This window comes from Callithrix jacchus, chromosome 3 (genome assembly GCF_049354715.1).
Source record: "Callithrix jacchus isolate 240 chromosome 3, calJac240_pri, whole genome shotgun sequence".
NCBI lineage: Eukaryota > Metazoa > Chordata > Mammalia > Primates > Cebidae > Callithrix > Callithrix jacchus.
Window position 1 is genome coordinate 56,450,593 of NC_133504.1, and position 23,566 is coordinate 56,474,158.

General features: G+C 37.4%; 1 protein-coding gene across 1 annotated transcript in view; it reads left to right on the forward strand.

Annotated features, from left to right (window-relative positions):
• MGAT4D (MGAT4 family member D) overlaps positions 1 to 23,566 on the forward strand; it is a 63,176-nt gene that overhangs the window by 8,301 nt on the left and 31,309 nt on the right. Inside the window, 4 exon segments of the mRNA XM_078366067.1 lie at positions 6,636 to 6,794; positions 9,523 to 9,660; positions 14,249 to 14,403; positions 21,163 to 21,299. Of these exon segments, the coding sequence (XP_078222193.1) occupies positions 6,636 to 6,794; positions 9,523 to 9,660; positions 14,249 to 14,403; positions 21,163 to 21,299 (589 nt within the window).

Here is a 23,566-nt window from a genome sequence, read left to right on the forward strand (position 1 = left end):
ACTGATCGCATACATGTTGTTAAATATTTTAAGTAATGTCTCTACCACCAGATATATCCTAGGGAAGCTCTTGAACATGTTTACTAGGAGACATGTACCAGAATATTCTTGGTAGCATTTCTTATCATTGTTATCAACAATAGAAGAGACAAATATGTTGTGGTATGTTCAGTACATTGGAACATTTTACAGTAGTAAAAATGAATGAACTACAGCTTGATTCATCAATATAAATAAATCCCAAAAGCATAAGTGGAGCTAAAGAAGCATGTACAGAGTTTTATTTGTTAATGTATAAAATCAAGTGTAAATCAGCTTGCAAAAATAGTAAAACTATAAAGGAAAGCATAAATGATTAATACAAAATTCAGGATTCTGCTTATCTGGGGTGGGGAGGAAGAAGAAGTGGATCTGGGAAGGAAACAGGTAGACTATCTAAGGCTAAGGTAGTTAGTGATAGGCTCATGAATGTTCGTGTTTATTATTCTTTAAACTATCTTATATACTCTTTGTAATGTCTAATATATTTCATAATAAAACCTAATCCATAGAGGGGTCATTTATAGGGAATTTAAAGGGCTTAGTACATAGTTTGATTTGATTATTGCAAAGCATTCATGGGGGGTGTGTAACCTGAGGTGTACTTTATGTTTTTAGCTTCATCGTCTAGTAGTTGCCTTAGATATTCTTTCTTTGGAAACACATTGGGTACAAGTAAATTAACAATAAATTTAAAGTGGCCTGCCAATGCTTTAACATTATACCTTTTCCCCTTCTATTTACTCCCTGAGTGGCTCACATACTTTCCCCAAGATAAACTGTAGTAGGCCATTCTTGCATTGCTATAAAGAAATATCTGAGACTGTGTAATTATATTATAAAGAAAAGAGGTGTAACTGGCTCCTGATTCTGCAGGCTGTACAAACATGGTGCCAACATCGGGTCAACTTCTGGGAAGGCTGCAGGGAGCTTTTACTCAGAGCAAAAGGCTAGGCCAGAGCAGGTAGGCATGTCACATGGAAAAAGCAAGAGTGAGAGAGAGTGGCAGGGAGATGCCACACACTTAATCAGGTCCCAAGAGAACTCACTGTCATGAGGACAGCACCAGCCCATGAGGGATCATCTTCCCCCATGCCCCAAATACCTTCCACATTGCGGATTACAATTCAACATGAGATTTGGTGGGGACATATATTCAAACTATGTCATACACCATACCATTTCATACTCTAAGCACTTATGGTGTTGTTTTCTGAGGCTGGAATGCCTTTCCCTTTCTTCTGTTGTAGGCAAGCTTCTATATATACAAGTTCTCAAGTCTTCTCTCTTTTCTGAAACCTTCTCCACCCCCCTCTCCTACTCCTCAGTTCTCCTTAAGAATGAATCATTCCTGCCTTCCTGTGCCTGTGGCACTTTGAGGATAATTCTATTTTAACAATATATTATAATTAGTAATGTTTAAATACATTCCCACATCCCTTGCAGCCTGATTGTTAGGAATCAGATTTTATTTATATCAATTTAATTTAGACCAAGAACCGGATTTTATTCATGTTTATTTACCCACCACATAGCACATGACAAGTATTTAATGGAAGAATGGAAATCTCAGCATGATTCTTGTTACTGGAGGTGTTTAGTGAATGAAATGAGGTCAAGTCACGTTCATGGCCATGTTGTAGAGGACCTGGTAACCAAGGCAAGTAAGGACTAAGGGAACCATTTATTGTCTTTGAGCAGTGTTTCCAGAAGATTAATCAGGATTGGAGGTGAGAGCCTAATTAAGAGGCAATTATAATCGTGCAGCTAAAGGCGATAAAGCTTGAACTATGGTAGTATTAATGATGTTAAAGAGAAAACCATGAAAGTGGTCTGTAATGGTGCTTCTCAAATTTTAATGTGCAGAGCAGTCACCTGGGAATCTTATTAAAATGTACAATCTGATTCTAGGGTGAGGCCTGAGAGCCCACAGCTGATGCTGGATATTTACGCCAACAAGCATGGTAGTCAGGTGGCTTGGAAGCACCTGAAATGCATCTAGTGAGTGCAACTGAGAAACTGCATTTTTTATTTTATTGTAACTAGTTTGAGTCTACATTTAATAACTGAAATGGTGCAAAATACTTCTCCATTAAGCAAAATTGTACTGTTTTGGTAGGATTACATTTCACTGTAATTATTAAAATTTAGCATCTGAATTGAGATGTGCTGTGAGTGTAAAATACAGGACTTAAAATATTTAGTACAAAAATGTAAAATAGCCCATTGTTTACTTTCATGTTGAAACAACATTGTGAATATATTGCATTAAATAAAATATAATGTTTAGTTTCACTTGTTTCATTTGTTTCTTTTCACCTTTTAAAATGTTACTACTAGAAAATTTTAAATTACAGATGTGGCTTGCATTTTATTTCTGCTGGAATATAATGCCTTGAAGCCTTGCTGTGAGAGGCACAGATAAGTGGCACTTAGGATCTAGCCTGGAACCTACTTTTTTTTTTTTTTTTTTTTTTTTTTGAGACAGAGTTTTGCTCTTGTTACCCAGGCTGGAGTGCAATGGCGTGATATCGGCTCACCGCAACCTCTGCCTCCTGGGTTCAGGCAATTCTCCTGCCTCAGCCTTCCAAGTAGCTGGGATTACAGGCACGTGCCACCAAGCCCAGCTAATTATTTGTATTTTTAGTAGAGACGGGGTTTAACCATGTTGACCAGGATGGTCTCGATCTCTTGACCTCGTGATCCACCCACCTTGGCCTCCCAAAGTGCTGGGATTACAGGCTTGAGCCACCGCGCCTGGCCCTGGAACCTATTTTTAATGGGCAGAAGTTGCATTCACCCATTGCACACTTGAACTGGTGTTTGTTTTCACAATTTCATTACAGAGATGCCCAATTGACTCAAAGCATCTAATTATTGTTTGTTTCAAACCTTTGCAAAATAGTGTTATAACATTTCATCTTCACTAAATACCTGAGTATAGATGCAAGCAATATCAATATTTTAAATAGAATACTGATGAATGAATTACCAGGGAAGAATGTACAAGAAGTAGATCTAAGATTAACGATTATGTCCTTTAACATTTTTCTATGGTTGTTGCTGTAAATACTGCTTCCTCTAGGGAAAACTTTCTCTTTTCATGTTTACCAAATTGATCCCTCAGGGACTGGCCTACAATGTAGAAACCCACATAGGTTGCATCACCCATGATATATCAACTCAGAACAATGCAAAGAGAACATTACCTGGGAAACCCTAATAACATGAGCTTAAATGACATCTCCTCTAAAGTTTGTAAGCATCTTCAAATAGAATTTATAATACGAATATTCAAGGCTTATCTGGATAGTTGCAGCTCTTTTGAATAAAGCATGGTTTAGTTTAAGAATCACTAAAATCAGTTCTTACACTGACAAGTCCATTCATTTCATTCATTTATTTATTCATTAAGCATATATTTGTATAAGAGCTATCAGCAAGTCACTGTTTCAGATACTTGGAATTGAGTAGTAAAAAGTTCTTGCTGCTCTCAAGCTTACATTCTAGAAAGCCCTGGAGTGAAACATAAAAGCAGTCAATATATAATATGAAGTGAGGTGGTGATAAGTGATTTTTTAAAAAAAGAAGGGAAGGACAAGGGTGTGCTATCTTACAAAGGATGGCAGGGTAGGCTTTCTTAGCAGAAAACTGAATGAAATTAGGGAGTTCCTGCCATAACAGGATATGTGATAAAACAATGGAAGGATATGGTGGAAGAGCATTCAGTGCTGAGAGCACTGCAAAAGCCAAAGCCCTAAGGTGGGAGAGTGTTTGGTTCGAGTGAGGAACAGTAAGGAGGCCAGTGTGGCTGATGCTGGGCTCCCTCAGAGTGAGGTAGGAAGGGCAGGAAATGAGACCAGAGAGGAACTAAAGGACTGATCAGACAGGACTTTGTGAGTCATGGTAAGGAGTTCGGTTATTTTACTAAGTGTGATGAGAAATATTTTGGAGGGTTTTGAGCAGGGGAGAGGAATTATCCAATTTTTGCCACAGACTATCCACTTGTGTGGTCTTGTTCAGACAAAACAGATGAGTGAAAAAATAGTCAATGTTTCAACCCAAATGTATCACCATTTTTTTTTTAAGAGACAGGGTCTTGCTCTGTTGCCCAGGCTGGAGTTCAGTGGTTCAATCATGGCTCCACTGCAGCCTTGAACTCTTGGGCTCAAGCGATTTTCTCAACTTGACTTCCCAAAGTGCCAGGTTTACAGGTGTAAGCCATCACATCCAGCCAACATGCTGACTTTATTTCCTTTGAATACATACCCAACAGTGGGATTGCTGCATTATGCAGTAGTTCTATTTTTATTTATTTATTTTTTTTTTGAGGCAAAGTTTTGCTCTTGTTGCCCAGGCTGGGAGTGCAGTGGCATAATCTCAGCCTACTGCAACACCTGCCTCCTGGGCTCAAGTGATTCTCCTGCCTCAGCCTCCTGAGTAGCTGGGATTATAGGCGTGCACCACCACACTCAGCTCTTTTTTGTATTTTTAGTAGAGACGGGGTTTCACCATGTTTACCAGGCTGGTCTCGAACTCCTGACCTCAGATGATCCGCCTGCCCCGGCCTCCCAAAGTTCTGGGATTACAGGTGTGAGTCACCATGCCTGGCCCTATTTTTAATTTTTTAAGGAGCCTCCATAATGTGTTCCATAATGGCTACACTAATTTATATTCCTGCCAACGATGTACAAGAGTTTCTTTCTCTCCATATTCTCACCTTTGGTCTTCGGTAATAGCCATTATAACAGGTGTGAGGTGGTGCCTCATTGTTTTAACTTGCATTTCCCTGATGATTAGTGGTATTAAGCCCTTTTTAATATACTTGGCCGCTTATATGTCTTGTTTTGACAATATCTATTTGAATCTTTTGCCAGTTTTTTACATTTTTTTTTGCTCTTGAGTGTTTGAGTTTCTTATATATTTTGGATATTAATCTCTTATCAGATGTATGGTTTGCAAATATTTTCTTCTACTGGAGAAATTTCAACCCATACATTGTCTCCTGGGTTGAAATATTTTCAATCCATGTTGTTTCTTCACTCTGTTAATTGTTTACTTTGCTGTGCATAAGCTTGTTTAACTTGATGTAATCCCATTTATTTATTTTGGCTTTTGTCTATGATTTTGGAGTCATATCTGAAAAATCATTGCTCAGACCAAGGTCATGAAGCTTTTTCCTAATGTTTTCTTTTAGTAATCCTACAGTTTCAGGTCTTACACTTAAGTCTTTCAACCATTTTTAGTTAATTTTATACATGGGTTGAAATAAGGATCTAATTTCATTCTTCTGCATGTGGATGTCTAGTTTCCCCAAAACCCTTTTATTGAAGACACTGTCCTTTCCATAGTGTATATTCTTGGAGACTTTGTCAAAGATTACTCTAAATGTATGAATTTCTTTCTAAGTCCCCTATTTTGTTCCACTGGTCTACGTGCCTGTTATTATGCCAATACCATGCTATTTGATTGCCATAGCTTTGCAATGTATTTTGAAGTCAAGTAATGTGATGCCTTCAGCTTTGTTCTTTTCATTCAAGATTGCTTTGGCTTTTTGGGGTCTTTTGTGGTTCCATATGAATTTCAGGGTTTCTTTTTCTGTTTCTGTGGAAAAAGTAATTGGAATTGTTATAGGGATTGCATCGAATCTGTAGATTGCTTTGTGTAGTATCGATGTTTTAATAATATTCTTCTAATCCATGAACATGTGATATCTTTCCATTTATTTGTGTCTTCTTCAATTTCTTTCACCCAGATTATATAGTTTTCAGTGTACAGTTCTTTCACCTCCTTGGCTAACTTTATTCCTAAGTATTTTATTGTTGCCATTGTAAATGGGGTGGTTTGATGGATTTCTTTCCTGGATAGTTTGTTATTAGTGGATAGAAACTCTACTGTTGATTTTGTATCCTGCAACTTTAGTTTATGTGCACCATCATCATTACATCTTCACAACAGCTCTGAGGCAGGGTTTTTTATGTGTGCATTTACACCAGAAGGAGCAGAGGCTAACAAAAATTAAGTAATTTTCCCCAGGTAACACAAATATTAAGCAGAAAAACTGGGATTTACTTATACATGATTTGACATTACAGCCATCAGAACTCTTATAAGAATATTCTGTAATTTATTAAGCAAATTTCCTACTGTTGGGCACTTTGGTTGTTTCCAATTAAAAAAAATAATGCTAAATACTACTGCCTGTGTTAAATATCCTTAGTCCAAATCTGTGTACATATTCCTCATAATTGTCTTCAAGTAATTTGACATTTGTACTTCAAGTAATTGAAGTACATTTGGGGGATTAATGGGGTTACACTCAAATCTGATACATGCACACCATAAAAATTTTGGAAAACAAGGAAGAGCACAGTGTAATAAAGCAAACAAATCATTGATAATCTCACCTTTCTCATATCACCATTTTTAACATTTTGTTCTTTCTTTCTGGGCTTTTATAATTGTACCTATGCACATATTATATGTATATAGCACTGTATATATATATAATTATATAATATAATATATATATTATAGAAAATTGTGTGACACCATTGCTACATGTACAAATATATACACATATGTTTTCATTGCAGATAATCAATTAATTAACTGTAGAAACCATATTTTGGAGTTTAAAGAAAATATGCTACACTTAAGAAACAAAACTGAAAAAAATAGCCAAGAGAGGATGAAAGTTTGGAATCGAATGAAGTATGAAATTACAAAGAGAGAAAATATGTCAGGAAACTTAGGTTTGTGTTGATTTTGTTTTTGTATATTGTGGTTTGTTTGTTTGGTTTTGTTTTTGGAAAAGTAGGTTCAATGTCTTTAGGGCATCTTCTCTCTATAAACTTCACTAAATCAGCACTGCTTCTTTATCGTGAGACATGCAAAAATCAGGTAAGAGACATCACTGACCTACTTCCCCTCATCTCCACCTCAAAAGTAGTCTTCCTGTGCTTTCTGGCTCTGTGAATTGCACCACCATCCATAATCCATCTAATAGATGTAACCAGAAACCTGAGCATCATCTCTGACCCCTTCCTCTGCCTCTTGCATACTTCCATGTCAGTAATAACCAATTGTGTTGATTCACCATTCTATATATTTCAATAATTTGTCCACATTTTCCATCATCATCTCTGCTACACTAGTCAGGCAACCTTCCTGCTTCATCTGGGTGACTAGTAACTTACACCTAATCTTTCTTATATAAACCTTCAGTGGCTCTCCATTTCTCCAGAAAAAAAGTCCTGCCTTCTGCATCCCCTTTGTACTCCAGTCCTCCCCCTACCCTTAATCCCGGGCAACCACCCATCTGATCTCTGTTTCTATTGCTTTGCCTTTTCTGGAAGCCATCCAAATGGAATCAAATAATGAGTGACCCTTTGAGACTTGTTTCTATCACTTAGCATAGATTTACCCAAATTGTCGTGTGACCAATTGTTCTGTTTTTAGTGCTGAGAGGCATTTCATTGTATCAATGTACAATGGACATATTGTTTACCCTCTCACTCATTGAGGGCCATTTGGGATGTTTTCAGGTTTGAGAAATTACAAATAGATGTTACTACAAGCATTCATGTGCATGTGTACATGAATACAGCCATTAAATTTTGGTGTGAAGAGAAGTTTTAATTTTTTTAGAATTAATATGTAAAAGTAGGATTGATAGAGTATAGGTAAGTATATGTTTAACTTTATAAGAACCAATCATACTGTTTTCCAGAGTGGCTGTACCATTTTTTTCACTCCCTCCAGCAACATATGAGACTTTTAGTCACTCCAGTTTATTATAGCCATTCTTCTTTTTTTTAAAAAAACAGGCTCTTGCTCTATTGCCCAAACTGAAGGTCAATGGTACAATCATGGCTTACTGCAGCCTCCAACTCCTGGGCACAGGCAATCCTCCTCTCTCAGCCTCACAAGTAGCTGGGACTACAGTCATGTGCTACTGTACCTCGCTAATTTTGTTTTTGTAGAAATGAGGGTCTCTCTATGTTTCCCAGGCTGATCTCAGACTCCTGGCCTCAAGCAAGTCTCCTATCTCAGCCTCCCAAAGTGCTGGAATTATAGGCCCATACCCACCCTATTATAGCCATTCTAATGTCATGATATCTCATAGCTCTATGTTGTATTTCCCAGAAACTAATGATGTTGAACATTTTTTAAGTGCCTATTTGCCATCCAGATATCTTCTTTGGTGAAATGTCTGTTCAAATGGGGAATAGAATGACACAGTCATGGCTCACTGCAGCCTCCACCTCCTGAGCTCAAGGGATCCTCCCACCTCAGCTTCCTGAGCATCTGGGATTACAGGCGCATGCCACTATGCCCCACTCTGTGTGTGTGTGTGTGTGTGTGTGTGTGTGTGTGTGTAGAGAACAGAGGGTCTTGCTATGTTGCTCAGGCTGTTCTCAAGCTCCTGTCTTGCCAGTTTCTTTAATTGAGTGATTTTGTTTTCTCACTGAGTTTTGAGAGAGTTCTACACATTATCCTGGATACATATCAGATGGATATGTGATTTGGAAATACCTTCCTCCAATTGGTGACACCCTTTCTTTCTCTTTATGATGCTTTCAGGGGGCAAGCATTTTTAATTTCTGATGAAGTCCAATTTATGAATTTTTCTTTTATGTATTTTTTATTGCTATATTTCATCTAAGATCTCTTTACCTATCTCAGGGTCATGAAGGTTTTCTCTTTCTTTTTTAAAAAAAAATTCATAAGTTTATGTTTTACATTTATGTCTATGAATATTTTTTACCTAATTTTTATAAACAATATGAAAAACAGGTCAAGGCTCAGTTTTTTCCATGTGAATGTCGTTAATGTCGAAGTGTTCAAGTACCTTTATCAACTGTCTTTTCTGCATTCAGTTACCTTTGCAACTTTGTCATAAGTCAGCCAACCACATTTTTGTGAACCTATTCTGTATTCTGTAGTCTGTTTCATTGTCTATATATCGATTTTTTATATAATATCACACTGTTTTGACTAGATTGTTACGTATTATGAATTAAAATTGGGTAATGTGTGACCTCTAACGTTTTCTTTTTCAAAATTGTAGAGGCAAATTCTAATGAAGTTTACAAATATAGTCATTAAATTTTAGGGGCTACAAAGCACATTTATAAAGAAACAAATTTTAATAAAGTGATATTAAACAGAGTAACAAAGTAAACCAATTACAGCATGTTTCAGTTATACTTCTTTCATTTGGGACTGATGCTTCTATTGTCCTCTGTGTAGCTGATAATGCTAAGCTTAAATTAAATATTACTTTATGAATAAATATCATTCAATAATAGCTGAGCTATATTTTTAACATTATTGTTTTGATTATTCACATTTTAGAGTATTTTTATATGTTGAATGCTAAATTAATCTATGAGTTTATTAATACCCCTTAAAAATTATTCCAGAGAGAGAAAAATCCCTATAGTCATATACTCAGAAGCATTATTTTTTTTCTTTCAGTTGTGCAGAAAGCAGACATATTAAATAAAAGTGAAACAGTATCTAATACATTTGAAGACTTTAAGTTCTTTTTTCCACAACTAAGGAAAGAAGGCAGAATTTATCCTAACGTAATCATCAGCAACGGAAAAACTGGTGGTAAGAAAACTTAGAATAGGAAAATTAAATACAGATATTTTGATCTTTGGGGACATACCTGTAAGGTTTAAGATGTAATCCATTAATGTCATAGATTGATATGCAAACTACCAACCTATCTGGCATTAATTTGGATTCCCAGAATTCAGTATACTATCTGGCAGAAAATAATTGTTCTCTAAACATTTGGTGACCTGAATTCAAATTTGGTGTTAAACAAATGCTTTGAAAATAAGCAATATAAGTCAAATATACATTAAGCATATGCCAAATGTTTGGCAACTCTTTTCTCCTTGGTTTTGGCGAATCTAATCTTAACTGGTTACTTTCCTATTTCCCAGTCTTTCTGGAGACCAAGGTCAGCAATGGTTTTATAGAACAGGTGATGTTTGAGGTAAGTCTTGACAAAGGAGTTCAGGTTCACCAGTTATATAAGACAAGAAGACGCTTTGTAGTTTAAAGCAGGAATATTAAGCTAAGTCTCAGGATACCTGGCATTCCCATAAACCTCACTCAGTCCAGTGAGTGAGTCACTCCAGGCCAGGCCCATGGGCTCCATGTTTTAACATGTGGTTTTGTTGAGACATAGTTATGCTTATTCATTTACTTGTTGTCTGTGTCTGCTTTTGTGCTCCAATGGCAGAGTTGAGTAGTTGCAACAGAGGTGGTGTAACCCAACAACCAAAAATGCTATCTGTCCCTTTACTTTAAAAAAAAAGTTTGCTGACCTCTGCTCTTGGCGGTTCCCTGGGAATAAGTAGTATTGTTTTGTGTCACATGCCTCTGATGACATCGTTTATCTATTACATTCTGACTGTGCTCCACTTACTGAGTTCTGTTTTCTTACATTATCTCATTTAATCTTCACAATCCAATGCAGTGTGGCCTATTATTGTCATCTCTATTTTACACCTGAGAAAACTGAGGCTTAGAGACATTAAGAAAATTTTTGAGTTCATACTTAGAAAACTCTTTACCTGTATACACATATACATGCATACATGTGTGTGAATATATGAGAACGTGCATGCTAGACAAAAGCTATAGTTTGTAGGAGGAGGAGAACTTGAAAGACACATGTAAGAAAAACAATGCATAGCAACTCTCAGATCTTAGATAACAAGAATAAGCATAGCCTTGCATAAGCATCAACAAATATAAGTAGAAGCCCATGACACAGAGTGAAAGAAGGAGGGAGAGACATGTTGGTGGTTGGGAGGAGCAACAGACCTCCTTGTGTAGGGGATTGGAGGATTGAGATAACCCAGTTGTCAGAGCTGCGTTAAATCCAGAATAATTTTCTAATTCCCCAACTATCTCCTGATCTCCAATCATAATATATTTATTTTTTGAGGCCTTTTTGGTGGCTTTTCTCAATTACCAGAAGTGATTTAAGGAAGATTCTGTTCCAGGCAACTGAAAAAATCTTAACACATGAAACATATGTAAGAGGATTGAAGCTGGTGACAAGGCCTACTGGGGAATCCATCATCAGTTTTGTTTATTCTGTATTATGAATAAGTCTCAGATAATTTCTGCTTTCTGTAGTCCCTCTATAACTATATTTTGTTGAGTCCCCTCATCATTTTTTGCCTGGTTTATGGAAATATATTTATAATTTCTCTCATGATTTTAGTATCGCTAAAGTTAATCCATTTTTCATACTTTCCTCGAAGATATGTTAGTAAAATTCATCACTGATCATACTTGACTCCTGCTTGAAATTCATCAGCAGACCCTCAGTGCACATAAGGTGAAGTTAGCCCCTTGGCAGTGTATATACACAAAAGGCTAAATCTTTCAAATCTCGGTCTCTGCCATGCCTCTCCTTTCCAGCAACCACAAATCACTTGCAGTTCTCACTGATAGGCCAAGCTCTTTGAGAACAGATAGGACAAGCTTCATACATTCTGCATGTGCTAATCACTGCCTATAATGAACATACCCCTTTGGCAAACCATAACTGATTTGTAATGTGACTCCCTTATCCAATATGACTTTTCAGATTAAATGACAACTTCTCTGTGAATTCCTCCATGTCTCCTCATTTAATAAGCTTCTATTCTGTTATGGGGCACTTCTTAGGCCCTGGGATATGGGGTAATCATAACATAGACCCCACCTTCATAGAGACAAATGATAAGGTAATTATAATAGAAAGTTATGATAAGATAATTATAATAGAAAGTGACTGGTGCTGTGATAAGGAAAATACCAGGATGGAGCCAAAATTCTATGCTATGCTTTCTGGAAGAAGTGTCATATGAGTAACATGAAGGGTAGAACAACGGGAATAGACTAAGTAGGAAAAAGGTAGGTGGTGGACAGTGGAAAGTAGAGGATAGTTGTCAAGATAGAGGCAAAAAAATGTGCAAAAGTCTGACAGCAAGAAAGCCTAGAAAGGATGTATATCTTGCCATGCACAATGGGGGCTGGAGGGTATTAGTAGCAAGACCATGGACACAGGCCAAATAATGAAGGGGCCTGACCATTTATTTATCCATCCATCCCCAACGTATTATCAGCACCATGCGTCAGTCTTTATATTAGTGCTGGATTTATAATGTAAGCACACGTGAAGGTGTCCCTGCTATTACCAAACCGACATTCTAGAAAGGAATGAGTAACAACAGAAGGGGTGATGAGTATTATGAAAGATAAGGTAAGACTGTGTAGCTGGTGAAATCGACCTAGTTAGAAAGGGTTAAGTATCAATTTGCGATCGGAATGACTAATATTTAGTTGAACCCTGAGGAATAAGTAGAATTATCAAAGGAAACTAGAGGAAGAAGATTGTTCTAGGCAAAAAGAATGGCGTATGCAAAGGCTTCGAGGTGAGAGTAGTATTTGGTCAATTTGAAAAGCGTGGGTATTTGAAACAAAGGGATATATCAGGACCAGCTCAGTAAGGGCCTTTTAAACTCTTGTAAATGCATTGTAAGGCATAGGAAGCCATTCGAGGAATTGCCTTTATACTGTATCTTTCAGCTTGAAACTTGATTCCTGCCTCACCCTATCCATAAAAATCAATTCCAGGTGGATTGCAGCTCTAAATATGAAAGGCAAACAATAAACCATCTAGAAAATAACACAAGAGAATGTCTTTATGACCTGAAAATAAGCAAAAATTTCTCAACAAGACCCAGAAAACCCAAACAATAAAGAAAATGGTTTACAAATTGCACTACATTAAAATTAAGAATTTCCCTTTATCAAGGGGCAAAATCTTGAAAAAAGAACTGAGAACCAAGAGTGGGAGATGATATTTAATAACACACATAACTGATGAGGGGCTCATATTCAGAATATATAAAGAGCATCAATAAAATCAGTAAGAAAAATGCAGAAAATTCATTAGAGAAATGGGCAAAAGCTTATAGAAGGCTTTTACAAAACAATATCCAAAAGCCAGTAAGCAGCTGGGCACAGTGGTTCATGCCTGTAATCCCAGCACTTTGGGAGGCTGAGGTGAGCGGATCACTTGAGGTCAAGAATTTGAGACCAGCCCGACCAATATGGTGAAACTCTGTCTCTACTAAAAATGCAAAAGTTAGCCAGGCATGGTGGTGCATGCCTGTAATCCCAGCTATTCGGGAGGCTGAGGCAGGAGAATAGCCTGAACCCAGGAGGTGGAGGTTGCAGTGAGCTGAGATTGTGCCATTGCACTCCAGCCTTGGTGACAGAGTAAGACTCCATCTCAACAAAAAAAGAAAAAAGCCAACAAACGTGTGAAAATATGTTCAAACTCAATAGCACTCATGGAAACACTGATTCCTGCTCTTCCCTCCAAAGTTCCAAAGCTTTTCTTAAATAAATGCTTCTCAGTTTATCTGAGCCCTGAAATTACTGTTCTGGCCTTTTTTTTTTTTTTTTTTTTTTCAGTTTTCTTACTGCTTTCTAGAAAGATGATTTTCTGGGTTTCTCACTTAGCCATTCTAGAAGTCCTTATCCCTATCTTAAAGATGGAGACATAAGGCTGGAGAGGTTGTGTATCTTGCCTAAGCCCATACAGCCAGGTACTAGTATAGTTAAGATTGGTACCCTCCATCTTGACCGTACCCGTAGAGCCAAGATGTGTACCTCTTGGAGCCCTAGTGCTCCAGCCATTCTTGAGCAACAAAAGTTACTTAGGGGCATGGATTCACTCCATCAAATCATTTAGAAATTACTTAACATATTTTTCACAGATGAAAATATTTGATAATAATTTTTTCCTCTTTTGGGTTCCAATGTCTCATTAGGGTAAGAAGAGATTCTCCAATATGTGACATTTTATACCCAGTTAGATGAAGCTATAGTAAGTGGAAAGTGGTTAGTTTTATTTTCGCTACACCAAAATGTTTTAACATGAGAACATCTTGGAGTCTATTTAGTGCTTTTACTAACAATCCACTGCAAATTTCCTTAAAAAGAAAATGAAATATCTGATAAAAATTAACATAGTTTGGATTATTTTTGTAATACACTCTCAAACACTCATTTTATTACCATAAGACTAACCCAAACATAGATATAAGCATAGAATGAATGTTAAACTATGTTTTTCTCTGTGGTTTGGAATTATGATTTCATACACCTGTGTCTGCAGTTTCTTTTGCACTGGGTATTTCCACTGTTAACAGAGGAAATTATAGTTACCTGAAACAGACGCTGACTTCTGTTGTCTCCAGGATGACGCTCTCCGAAGAAGTATTTAAGTATTTAACTCTACATGCAAATATCAAGAAAGACTTTCTTAGGAAGGTAATAATTGGGCAGAATCTGAAGGGATAAGTAGACATTCTTCAGGCAGACGGGAAAAGGTCATGCCTGACAAACAGAATTGCTGGGGAAGACAGACAGATCAAAGAAGGAGCATGCTAGACTTTTGAAAATGTAAGTCTGTTTTGGAAATGGGTATTTGGAGCTAAGGCGGAAGGACCGGTGGGAGACAAGGCATGCACTGATGACTTCACGAAGGGCCTATGTGCCATGCTAAGGCATGTGCCCGCTGCGCTGCAGACGAGGGCTGCAAAGGTGGCCTTCGGGCTGAATCCGGCTCCTGTTTTGTTTAGCCAGTGAAGTGTTTTGCTTTGTTTTATTTTTCCTCACCAAATAGCTCTAGTGGCTGAGGCAGTTGGTTGCTCTAGTCAAAACGATTCCAGCTAATAAGTGTGGATTGAATGGAACTGGAGAATCAGTTTTGAAGCCCGTCATTTAGTGAGAGGGTAAGGGGAACTCTGTGAGGAAGGTATGCGGGTCACTGTCCGCAAAGGAAAACTCCTGGTCGTTTTAAATAGAGGAAACAGGGAATTTCACACAAAGAAATGATCAAAACAAGTTTCAGATGACTGAGAGCACAGAAGGGAGAAGAAAGAGGACAGAGCAGCGTGAAGGAGAGAGCGTTAAACCCGGGGATCTGAGGCTCTGGAGGTGGGCGTCCTCCGCAGCTGGAACCTCCGCCCCCGCGGGAGCCGAAAGAGGAGGAGCATCCTGGGTTTCTACTGCCTTCCAGTCTCTGGTCACTTGCTGCTGCCCGCAGGCAGAGGCCAACCGGTATCCCGCCAACAAGGGCGCCCGGCAGGACAGGACGCACAGCAGAGCGGAGGGGTGCAGTGTGCAGTGTGAGGTGAGAAAAGCCAGGGCCCGGGGGCCCCACCGCACCTCCAGCAGCTCGCGGTCGGTCGCTGAAAGTACAGCGACGAAAATGATGCCAAGTAAAAAACTATAGAGTTATTCTTTCAACTTAAACAAAATAAAACAAAACAAACCCCTGAATGCAATCAAGCCTTAGGAGCTGAATTCCAGTTTACAGGATACACAGCAAATAAAGGACGAGATCTGGGGCAAAACAATCAAGATGTGGGACATTCTGTAGAAAACTGATCCAGATTCTTTAAAAACTGGAATGGGGGTGGGAAATGAAATGAAAAAAAGGAAAATGAAGGTCACTTGTCTAGATGATAAATTTTGAAAAGAAATAAGGGATAATCAGTTACAATGAGTGACCTTATTTGGGCACCTGTGTGAGTGCATGCTCCCCCACAATAGGCACCTTTTAGCCTATTGGGGACAATTTGAAAATTGACTAAGTATTATGTGATGTTAAATAATCATTTATAGTTTTGCAAAGTGTGAATAGTGGCATTGTGGTTATCTAAATAAGTGTCATTTTTAATATTCACACTGAAGAATGTAAGGGCAAAATGATATCCAGCACTTGTTTTAAAATGAACACTTTTACACTGTTGGTGGGAGTGTAAATTAGTTCAACCATTGTGGAAGACAGTGTGGCGATTCCTTAAGGACCTAGAAATAGAAATTCCATTTGACCCAGCAATCCCATTACTGGGTATATATCCAAAGGATTAGAAATTGTTCTATTACAAAGACACATGCACACATATGTTCATTGTGGCACTGTTTACAATAGCAAAGACCTGAAACCAACCCAAATGCCCATCAATGATAAGACCGGACAAGGAAAATGTGGCACGTATACACTATGGAATACTATGCAGCCATAAAAAACGATGTGTTTGTGTCCTTTGTAGGGACATGGATGAATCTGGAAACCATCATTCTCAGCAAACTGACACAAGAACAGAAAATCAAACACCATATGTTCTCACTCATAGATGGGTGTTGAACAGTGAGAACACATGGACACAGGGAGGGGAACATCACACACTGGGGTCTGTTGTGGGGGATAGGGGTGGGAATGTGGGGGGGCGGTGGGGAGATCAGGGAGGGATAACATGGGGAGAAATGCCAGATATAGGTGACGGGGGGATGGAGGCACCAAACCACATTGCCATGTGTGTACCTATGCAACAATCCTGCATGTTTTGCATATGTATCCCAGAACCTAAAGTGCAATATATATATATATATTTTAATGCTTAAGCAAAAAAAGGGCAGCTGCACAGATGAAACAAATGTGACAGAAAATTAATGCTTATTGAAGGAAACTGATTTGGGGTTCATTATATTTCTATTTTTGTGGATGTTTAGTAATTTTTATAATATGTATTTAAAGAATTGGATATAGACTATTCTGAGTAAGCTCAACTGATAGGAAGAAAAGTCAAAGCACACTGTCTTGAGGGAGACAAATCCTATTGGGGAGGTTTTGAAGTGGAAGCACCTGGAATTCTTTTGGTTTTGGTTTTGTTTTTGAGACAAGAGTCTCACTCTGTCGCCAGGTGCCAGGCTGGAGTACAGTGGCACAATCTCAGCTCACTGCAACCTCTGCCTCCCAGATTAAAACAATTCTCCTACCTCAGCCTCCTGAGTAGCTGGGACTACCGGTGCATGCCACCACACCCAGCTAATTTTTGCATTTTTAGTAGAGACAGGGTTTCACCATGTTGGCCAGGATGGTCTCAATCTCTTGATCTCGTGATCCGACTGCCTCAGGCTCCGAAAGGCTGGGATTACAGGCTTGAGCCACCGCGCCCAGCCGCACCTGGAGTTTTTACTTGTGCTGTAGTATAGAGAGACTGATGAAGCAAGGCAATGGAGGAGAGGGGACTGGAGAGGAGACTCAGGTGCAGGGAGCTTTAGACAGGCCCGAGACCAAAGAGGAGATGACAGCAGATGAAAGAGTAGAAAAATTAATTTGTTGGGGGAAAGACAGTGAAATCACCTTAAAATTCCTTTTCTAAAGATTTCTCTTTTCTCTGTGAAGGAGATAGGTCCCTATGTTGAAAAGGAGGGATTCGTTGGCAGTGAAGGAACTTAGGGTAGTGAAGGCTTGAAATAGGTGATTTATGTGGAGGGAGAGGGATTAAATAAAGAAACATCATATACATCTAGTTTTTTTCCTAAAAGTCTCCCCAGGAGAAAAAGTTACCTTAAAAATTTGAATCCTTAAAAATCTTTTCATAGTCAAGGATGCTTTCTTGGTTGCTTTAGTCTGAATAATAAACTACTACTTGGAGAAGAAAAATTATCCCCAACTGACCTCAATCTATGTTAGTTTGGTATTCTTATAGAATCAATTTAAAAGAAGGTCAAGGTATAAAATGATTCCTGGGGATATCACTGCATCATTGTAAGCCTGTTGAAAATCACTTAGAGTATGTGATTACTTGTAAAGATCTCCAATGAAAACATTGCCTAATGTATAAGAATACTTCTGATTTGCTACAAAATTTTTGGAGATAATGTCACTGGTTTTAGAAACTGCTGTACTGTAGTTGGAATTGAAAATCAAGGATACTGGAAAACTATGTCAGGTGATTCAAAAAGTGATTCTAGTGGTGATATTTATATTGATTATGTAATTACAATTGTATTGTTGTTACCAATGCAAAATAAAAAGTTGGAAAAAAGGCCAGGCCCAGTGGCTCAGGCCTCTAATCCCAGCACTTTGGGAGGCCAATGTGGGCAGAGTCAGAAGTAGGAGACCAGCCTGGCCAACATGGTGAAACCCTATCTCTACTAAAAATACAAAAATTAGCCGGGCATGGTGGGGAGTGCCTATAATTCCAGTTACTTGGGAGGCTGAGGCAGGAGAATCGCTTGAAATTGGAAAGCAGAGGTTGCAGTGGCCCTTGGCAACAAGGGCGAAACTTAGTCTCAAAAAAAAAAAGAGTTAGAATAAAATTACTTTTTATGAAAGTAGAATATGCAGAAAACCCTTTTCCTAGGTCTTCCCATTATGATAAATGAGAGATTATTCTCTATTTGGATTAGTCCTAAATTCAGACTATATAATTTTTAAAGGACCCATCTATGTTTGTATATAACCTTATATAAGACTGTATACAACTATGTACTTTATGTAAAACTATAGAGTTGTAAGATTTCGACTATTATATAACTGTAAGGTAAAATCACTCATTTTTAATGGCAACAACCTAGAGTTATATTATTTTCTCCAGTCATTGGAAACTAGCAGTTCCCATATGATTAAGTCAAGGTTTTTGATGCTGTATATAAACAATCTAACAAGCTAGAAAAGTTTTAGGGAGTCTTAGAAAGGTGTCAATGCACAAAATTTCAAGTATCTTGCTTAAAACAGATTGAATAAAACCAAGACTGGACTCTTTCTATCACTAATGGTTAATTATATCATCAAAATAGAAATTGTTATAACTTAACTTTGGTGCTTTTTGGACTTTAGATGGAATTTTCTAGAGAACAAAATTTGTGTATCTCTGTAATCTAAACTTTTTGATGATTGAGTATGCTGCAACATGATGTTATTTCCATTTACCTCTACTATTATAAATTGCTGCACAAGATCTTATAGTTTAAAGTTACAGAAATTCACTTAAAAATTTAGATATTATGTTACTTTTACCAGAAAGCGAACAACCAGACTCTCCATTTGTTTCCCATACTAGTATTTTCTGTTCCTCAAGGAATATATTAGAATTCGTTTTTAAAAAATATTTTCATTTGATATATCATAAAATCAGAGGGCAGCCAGTAAGACTTTCATTCCCTTCACTCTTCCACTTACAAACCCACCAAAACAAATGACCAAAAACCTTTCTACTAATGTATAGAGGCTGTGAAGAATTCCAGCATGTATTTTGAACAGTTCTTTGCCCCAAAAGTTTTTAAGTTCCCAGTTTTACAGATGAGGAAATTAAAGATCAGAGAAAGTAAATTACTTGCTCAAAGTTAGGAAGTAAAAGAAGCAAAAGTGGCACGGAGACTTTTCTAGGTCTAAAACCCATATTCTTTATAGCATGATATCCTACTCCAGCTCCATTCTCATGATACGCACCCTAATTATAAAACATGAGCTTTCTTTCATGTGTGTTTGTGTGTGTTTATACATACTCAGGCAATCCTGATTTGCAGGATAACATGGGGCCATATAAAATAATTGTGCAAGTTGAAACCATGCAAGGCAATATAAACAAACAATGGGAAAATGTCACAATTGTTCTTTCCATGCCTTTAAACATGTGTTAAAACATTACTCTCTGTCAACTATAAATACATAGAAAAATAAAAATATTGTTAAGCTAATTTATTACACTGTAATTTAAAAGTCTAAAATTATTGAGTATTAAAGTGTTTGATTTCTTTTAGAAAATGTATCAAGAGTAGTTTAAATGGTGCTTGCCTTTTTCTTATCATAGAACTTAAAACACTGAGTAAATGTCTTTTCTATGCTTCAGTAAATTGTTATACTCCTTTCTAAATTTAGGTCAGTTTCAGCATTTTATCATTTGTGTCTTCAATGTCATAAAGTATTTCTGAGAGTTCCTCTAATGTGAAGTTTTTCAGCAGCATCATTTTCTGTGTGATGTAATTTCACCACAACCATTTTTCTTGTCATTTAAGTTCACCTTCACTAAGTTCCCTTTGTTGCCTCTCTGAGAGCTTCTCAAACAATAGAGGTGTCAACATTCCCACGATCAGCTGTCTTATAGCACATCCAAATTCACTTCCAGCATTCACTTTCTGCATTTTTATCTGTCAGCCAATTCCCTCTTTTGATTACCTACTTTTAAAAAATATTATGTAGGCTTATCACCAGGAGGCAAGGCAAGACAACCACATGTTTTACTGTCAGCAAGTAAATAACTAAGTAAAATGCACAGTGACCAGTCACCAAATGTGTATCTGCTATTTATATAGTGATTTGTGCACTGAAGAGCTAGCAGTGAAGTTTGTACTTTACAAAATTATTCACAATTAATATATCATGACTACAGTGTTGCTGGGGGAAACCGGTGCTATTTAACTAAAACACAGTAACTGAAATTTATACGTTCAGAATTGTACAAAGCAAGGACTGCCTATTTTGCACATGATGGAAAGTATGCATATAAAACTGTAATCTTTTAAATTTTTTATGTAGTATAAACATTTCCTTGCACCTTTAACATTTTAATAAATAATCTAATGCCTAAATTCAAATCTCATTTAAAATCATATTATCTCTGAAGGAAGACCATTTAAAATTTTCTGCTTGGTTTCCCACCCTTTACCTTACGGTACAAGATTTATATTGGAATTTTTATGAATTGTATTTTATGTGCTATAGTGATATCCTTGTTGGTCTATCAACAATAACATTTTTTTTAAAAAGATGCTCAAGAGTATACCTAGTTCTCCAGTGAGTTGTGGACAAAGATCTGACTAAATCCTTGCTTGCTGTGGTAATCTAGTTTCAGGAGCTACACTGCTATTTAGTAGGACTCTTATTAAATTCAAACTTATGCATTTAAAAATGATCTAATGTTCTTGCTGTCTTGCAGTCACTGTGTTATCACAACCCAAAAGTTTCACTATTTCAAATGTTAGAGTAGACATCTTGCTGTAAACTTTAAAAATGACAAAGTACCTGTAATTTTTATAAGAAACTAATTTTATATTGTGTATTTTAATATGTCTGTTATTAATTTATTAAAAACACACTTTGGCTAGTTTTATGATGCAGGTATCATGTATCAACATGCAAAATAATTCAAGTCAAATATTATGTGGCTATGCACAAGAAAATTATTTTTAAATATTTATGTTATTCTGGAAAATTAAATATTCAATTATAAGTCTGCATTTACTTATATTTATAGATTCAAAAGGCAAGTGAGGTCTGGATCCTTAGAGGTCATTTCAATACCTGCCTTTTTATATTCAACCATGTTAAATACCAAACACTTAGCTGAGTACTCACAAAAATTAGCCAGGTATGTCATATTAGAAAATAGTAACCTTAAATAACTAACTTCATCTGATAAAGTTTTAGAATCAGCTGGTACTAGAAACTATTTCATACTCAGTGGTGTTTTGAAGCTGGCTTCTACTGGCTTGCAAGATTCAACTATATGCATCACTTCCCAACTCTGTGTATAGTAACATCGAGTTCATAGCATGAGCCACAGTAGGAGTATTTACACCATGGAAATGGGCAAAAGTTACAAAGCAGAATACCCATCCCTTCATTCCCAAGTCAGTTGTTAAATATTTACCAGCACACCACTGATGGTCTATGTTCACATTTATAGACAATAATTAGCAAAGGCATAATGAGGAGGGGGAGAGTCTAGGATTATAAATCATTACAGCTGGATTCTAGTCCCAGCTCTTCTGTTTGCTGGTCATCATAAGCAGGTAATTTCATGTTTTTTTCCTTAGCTTCCCCAACTTTCTAGTCTGTATAATGAAGTCTATATTGCATAATTGGAAGAGTCATTATGAGAACAAAATATATTTATAAAAGAATCTTTTAAAAATTAAAAGCTCTATACACATACAAAGGATTATAATTTGGGGTAATACTGTGGCAGGTATTATGGGAAATGTAATAATTTGGCCCCTCAAAACTTAATAAAGAAAAAGACATGCCAGAAATCAGAAAAAGGCCTTATTTCAGGAAACCAATTAGCCTTCCTTTGTTTTAAAATTATTAATGTTTTGTTAGAATCTAGGAGTCTTAAGCATTTTACTTTGCTTTAATTAGTGGTCCACATTATGCCCAGTTTTTAGAATCACAAAGCTGGGAATCATCCTGGATCCTTGTTTTTCCTTCAGCATTTTATATCTCTGTCATTGTTTGTTTTAAAATCTCTCTACACAACATTCCTCTCATTCTCCTTCCACTGGCTTGGATTTAGTTCAGACCTTCACCATTACAGAGTTCTTAATCCTAGCCTGACCTAACCTCTCTTCCAATCCATTCTTCATGCTGTACCCAGAAGAATATTTTCTCATATTAGATCAAGTCCAAAGTTTCCCACATATCATAAAAGATCCTTCATGATCTGGCCTCTGCCAACCTTGTGATTATCAATTTCTTTCTGTCAGCTCTCTGTGCTCTAAAACTAAGTGGCATGCTCTTTCACGCTTTCCACACCTTTGCAAGCTTACCATAAGACAGTCACCATTGTTGATATCTTCATATAGCACTTATCTAATTGTAATTTTATTAATTTCTTTTTTCATATGAGGTTATGAGATGTGGAAGGGCAAGAATGGTTTTGGGTACTTCTCTTTATATATTCAGGACCTGGCCTGGTATCTAGCTAGCTTAGTATGAGAATAAAGTTTCTTTGGGTGAGTTTATATCCAGGCAGCCTCATGAGCAGGGCTGAGCTCTTGCCCCAGGCTACAAGCCTCCTAACTGCAAAAGTGAGCAGGGCTCTCAGGCCTCAACCCTGCCTGCCTGCTTGCACCTTCAGCAGTGGCGTCTGTGCTCCTATCTGCACTTCCCATTTACCCTGCTCCCAGATTCTGCTCAAGAAAATTCGTGCTCAGTCAAAATTATTACAAAGTTTAGCTAGGAGCTTCCCTTATCCTGTGGCCCCTCCCCAGTTTCACTGGCTGCTTTCCCTTCCCCAAAGAACTCTGAGATAAGGCCGGTAATGGCTTCCCTGGGCTTGAGCTGGGGACCAGGAGTGCCTCTGGGGCTCTTCCTGCTGCTTCTTCTACTTTTATATTTCACTTGGCTCCCTAAATTCATTTCCACTGTAGGTAAGGTTAAATCCTTCTCCTGTGATTTGGATTCTCAGGTTCTCCAGTGGGGACGTGTGTATCGAGGCCAAATACTGCCCCTTATACTTTGAGAACTCTCAGTTTTTGGTCTGTCTCATGGAGTTTGCAGTGGCAAACTGGTTCTTTCAAAGGGTCTATGAATTCTTTAGGTTTTCCTGGTATGTTTCTGTAGTGTTTCTTGGAGCAAAAGTGAGTCTCCAGGCACTGTTCTCCCTCGCCAAGCAGGAGCTGCACGTTAGTCCTGTCTTCTATCCACAATTTTTTCTATAATTCTCTCTTTAATTCTCTTCAGTTATTATTAAAAATATTTCACTCCCTAGAGTTCAAATTGCCTCAAATTTGGGCTCAAAAAAAACAGCTGGAGAGTAGCAATTCATATAATTTCTCCATTACCTAGGATTGGGAGAGTTAAGGCAATGTGTGCTCACATATTTCATCAGAGGCCAAACATAGAGTCAGCTTG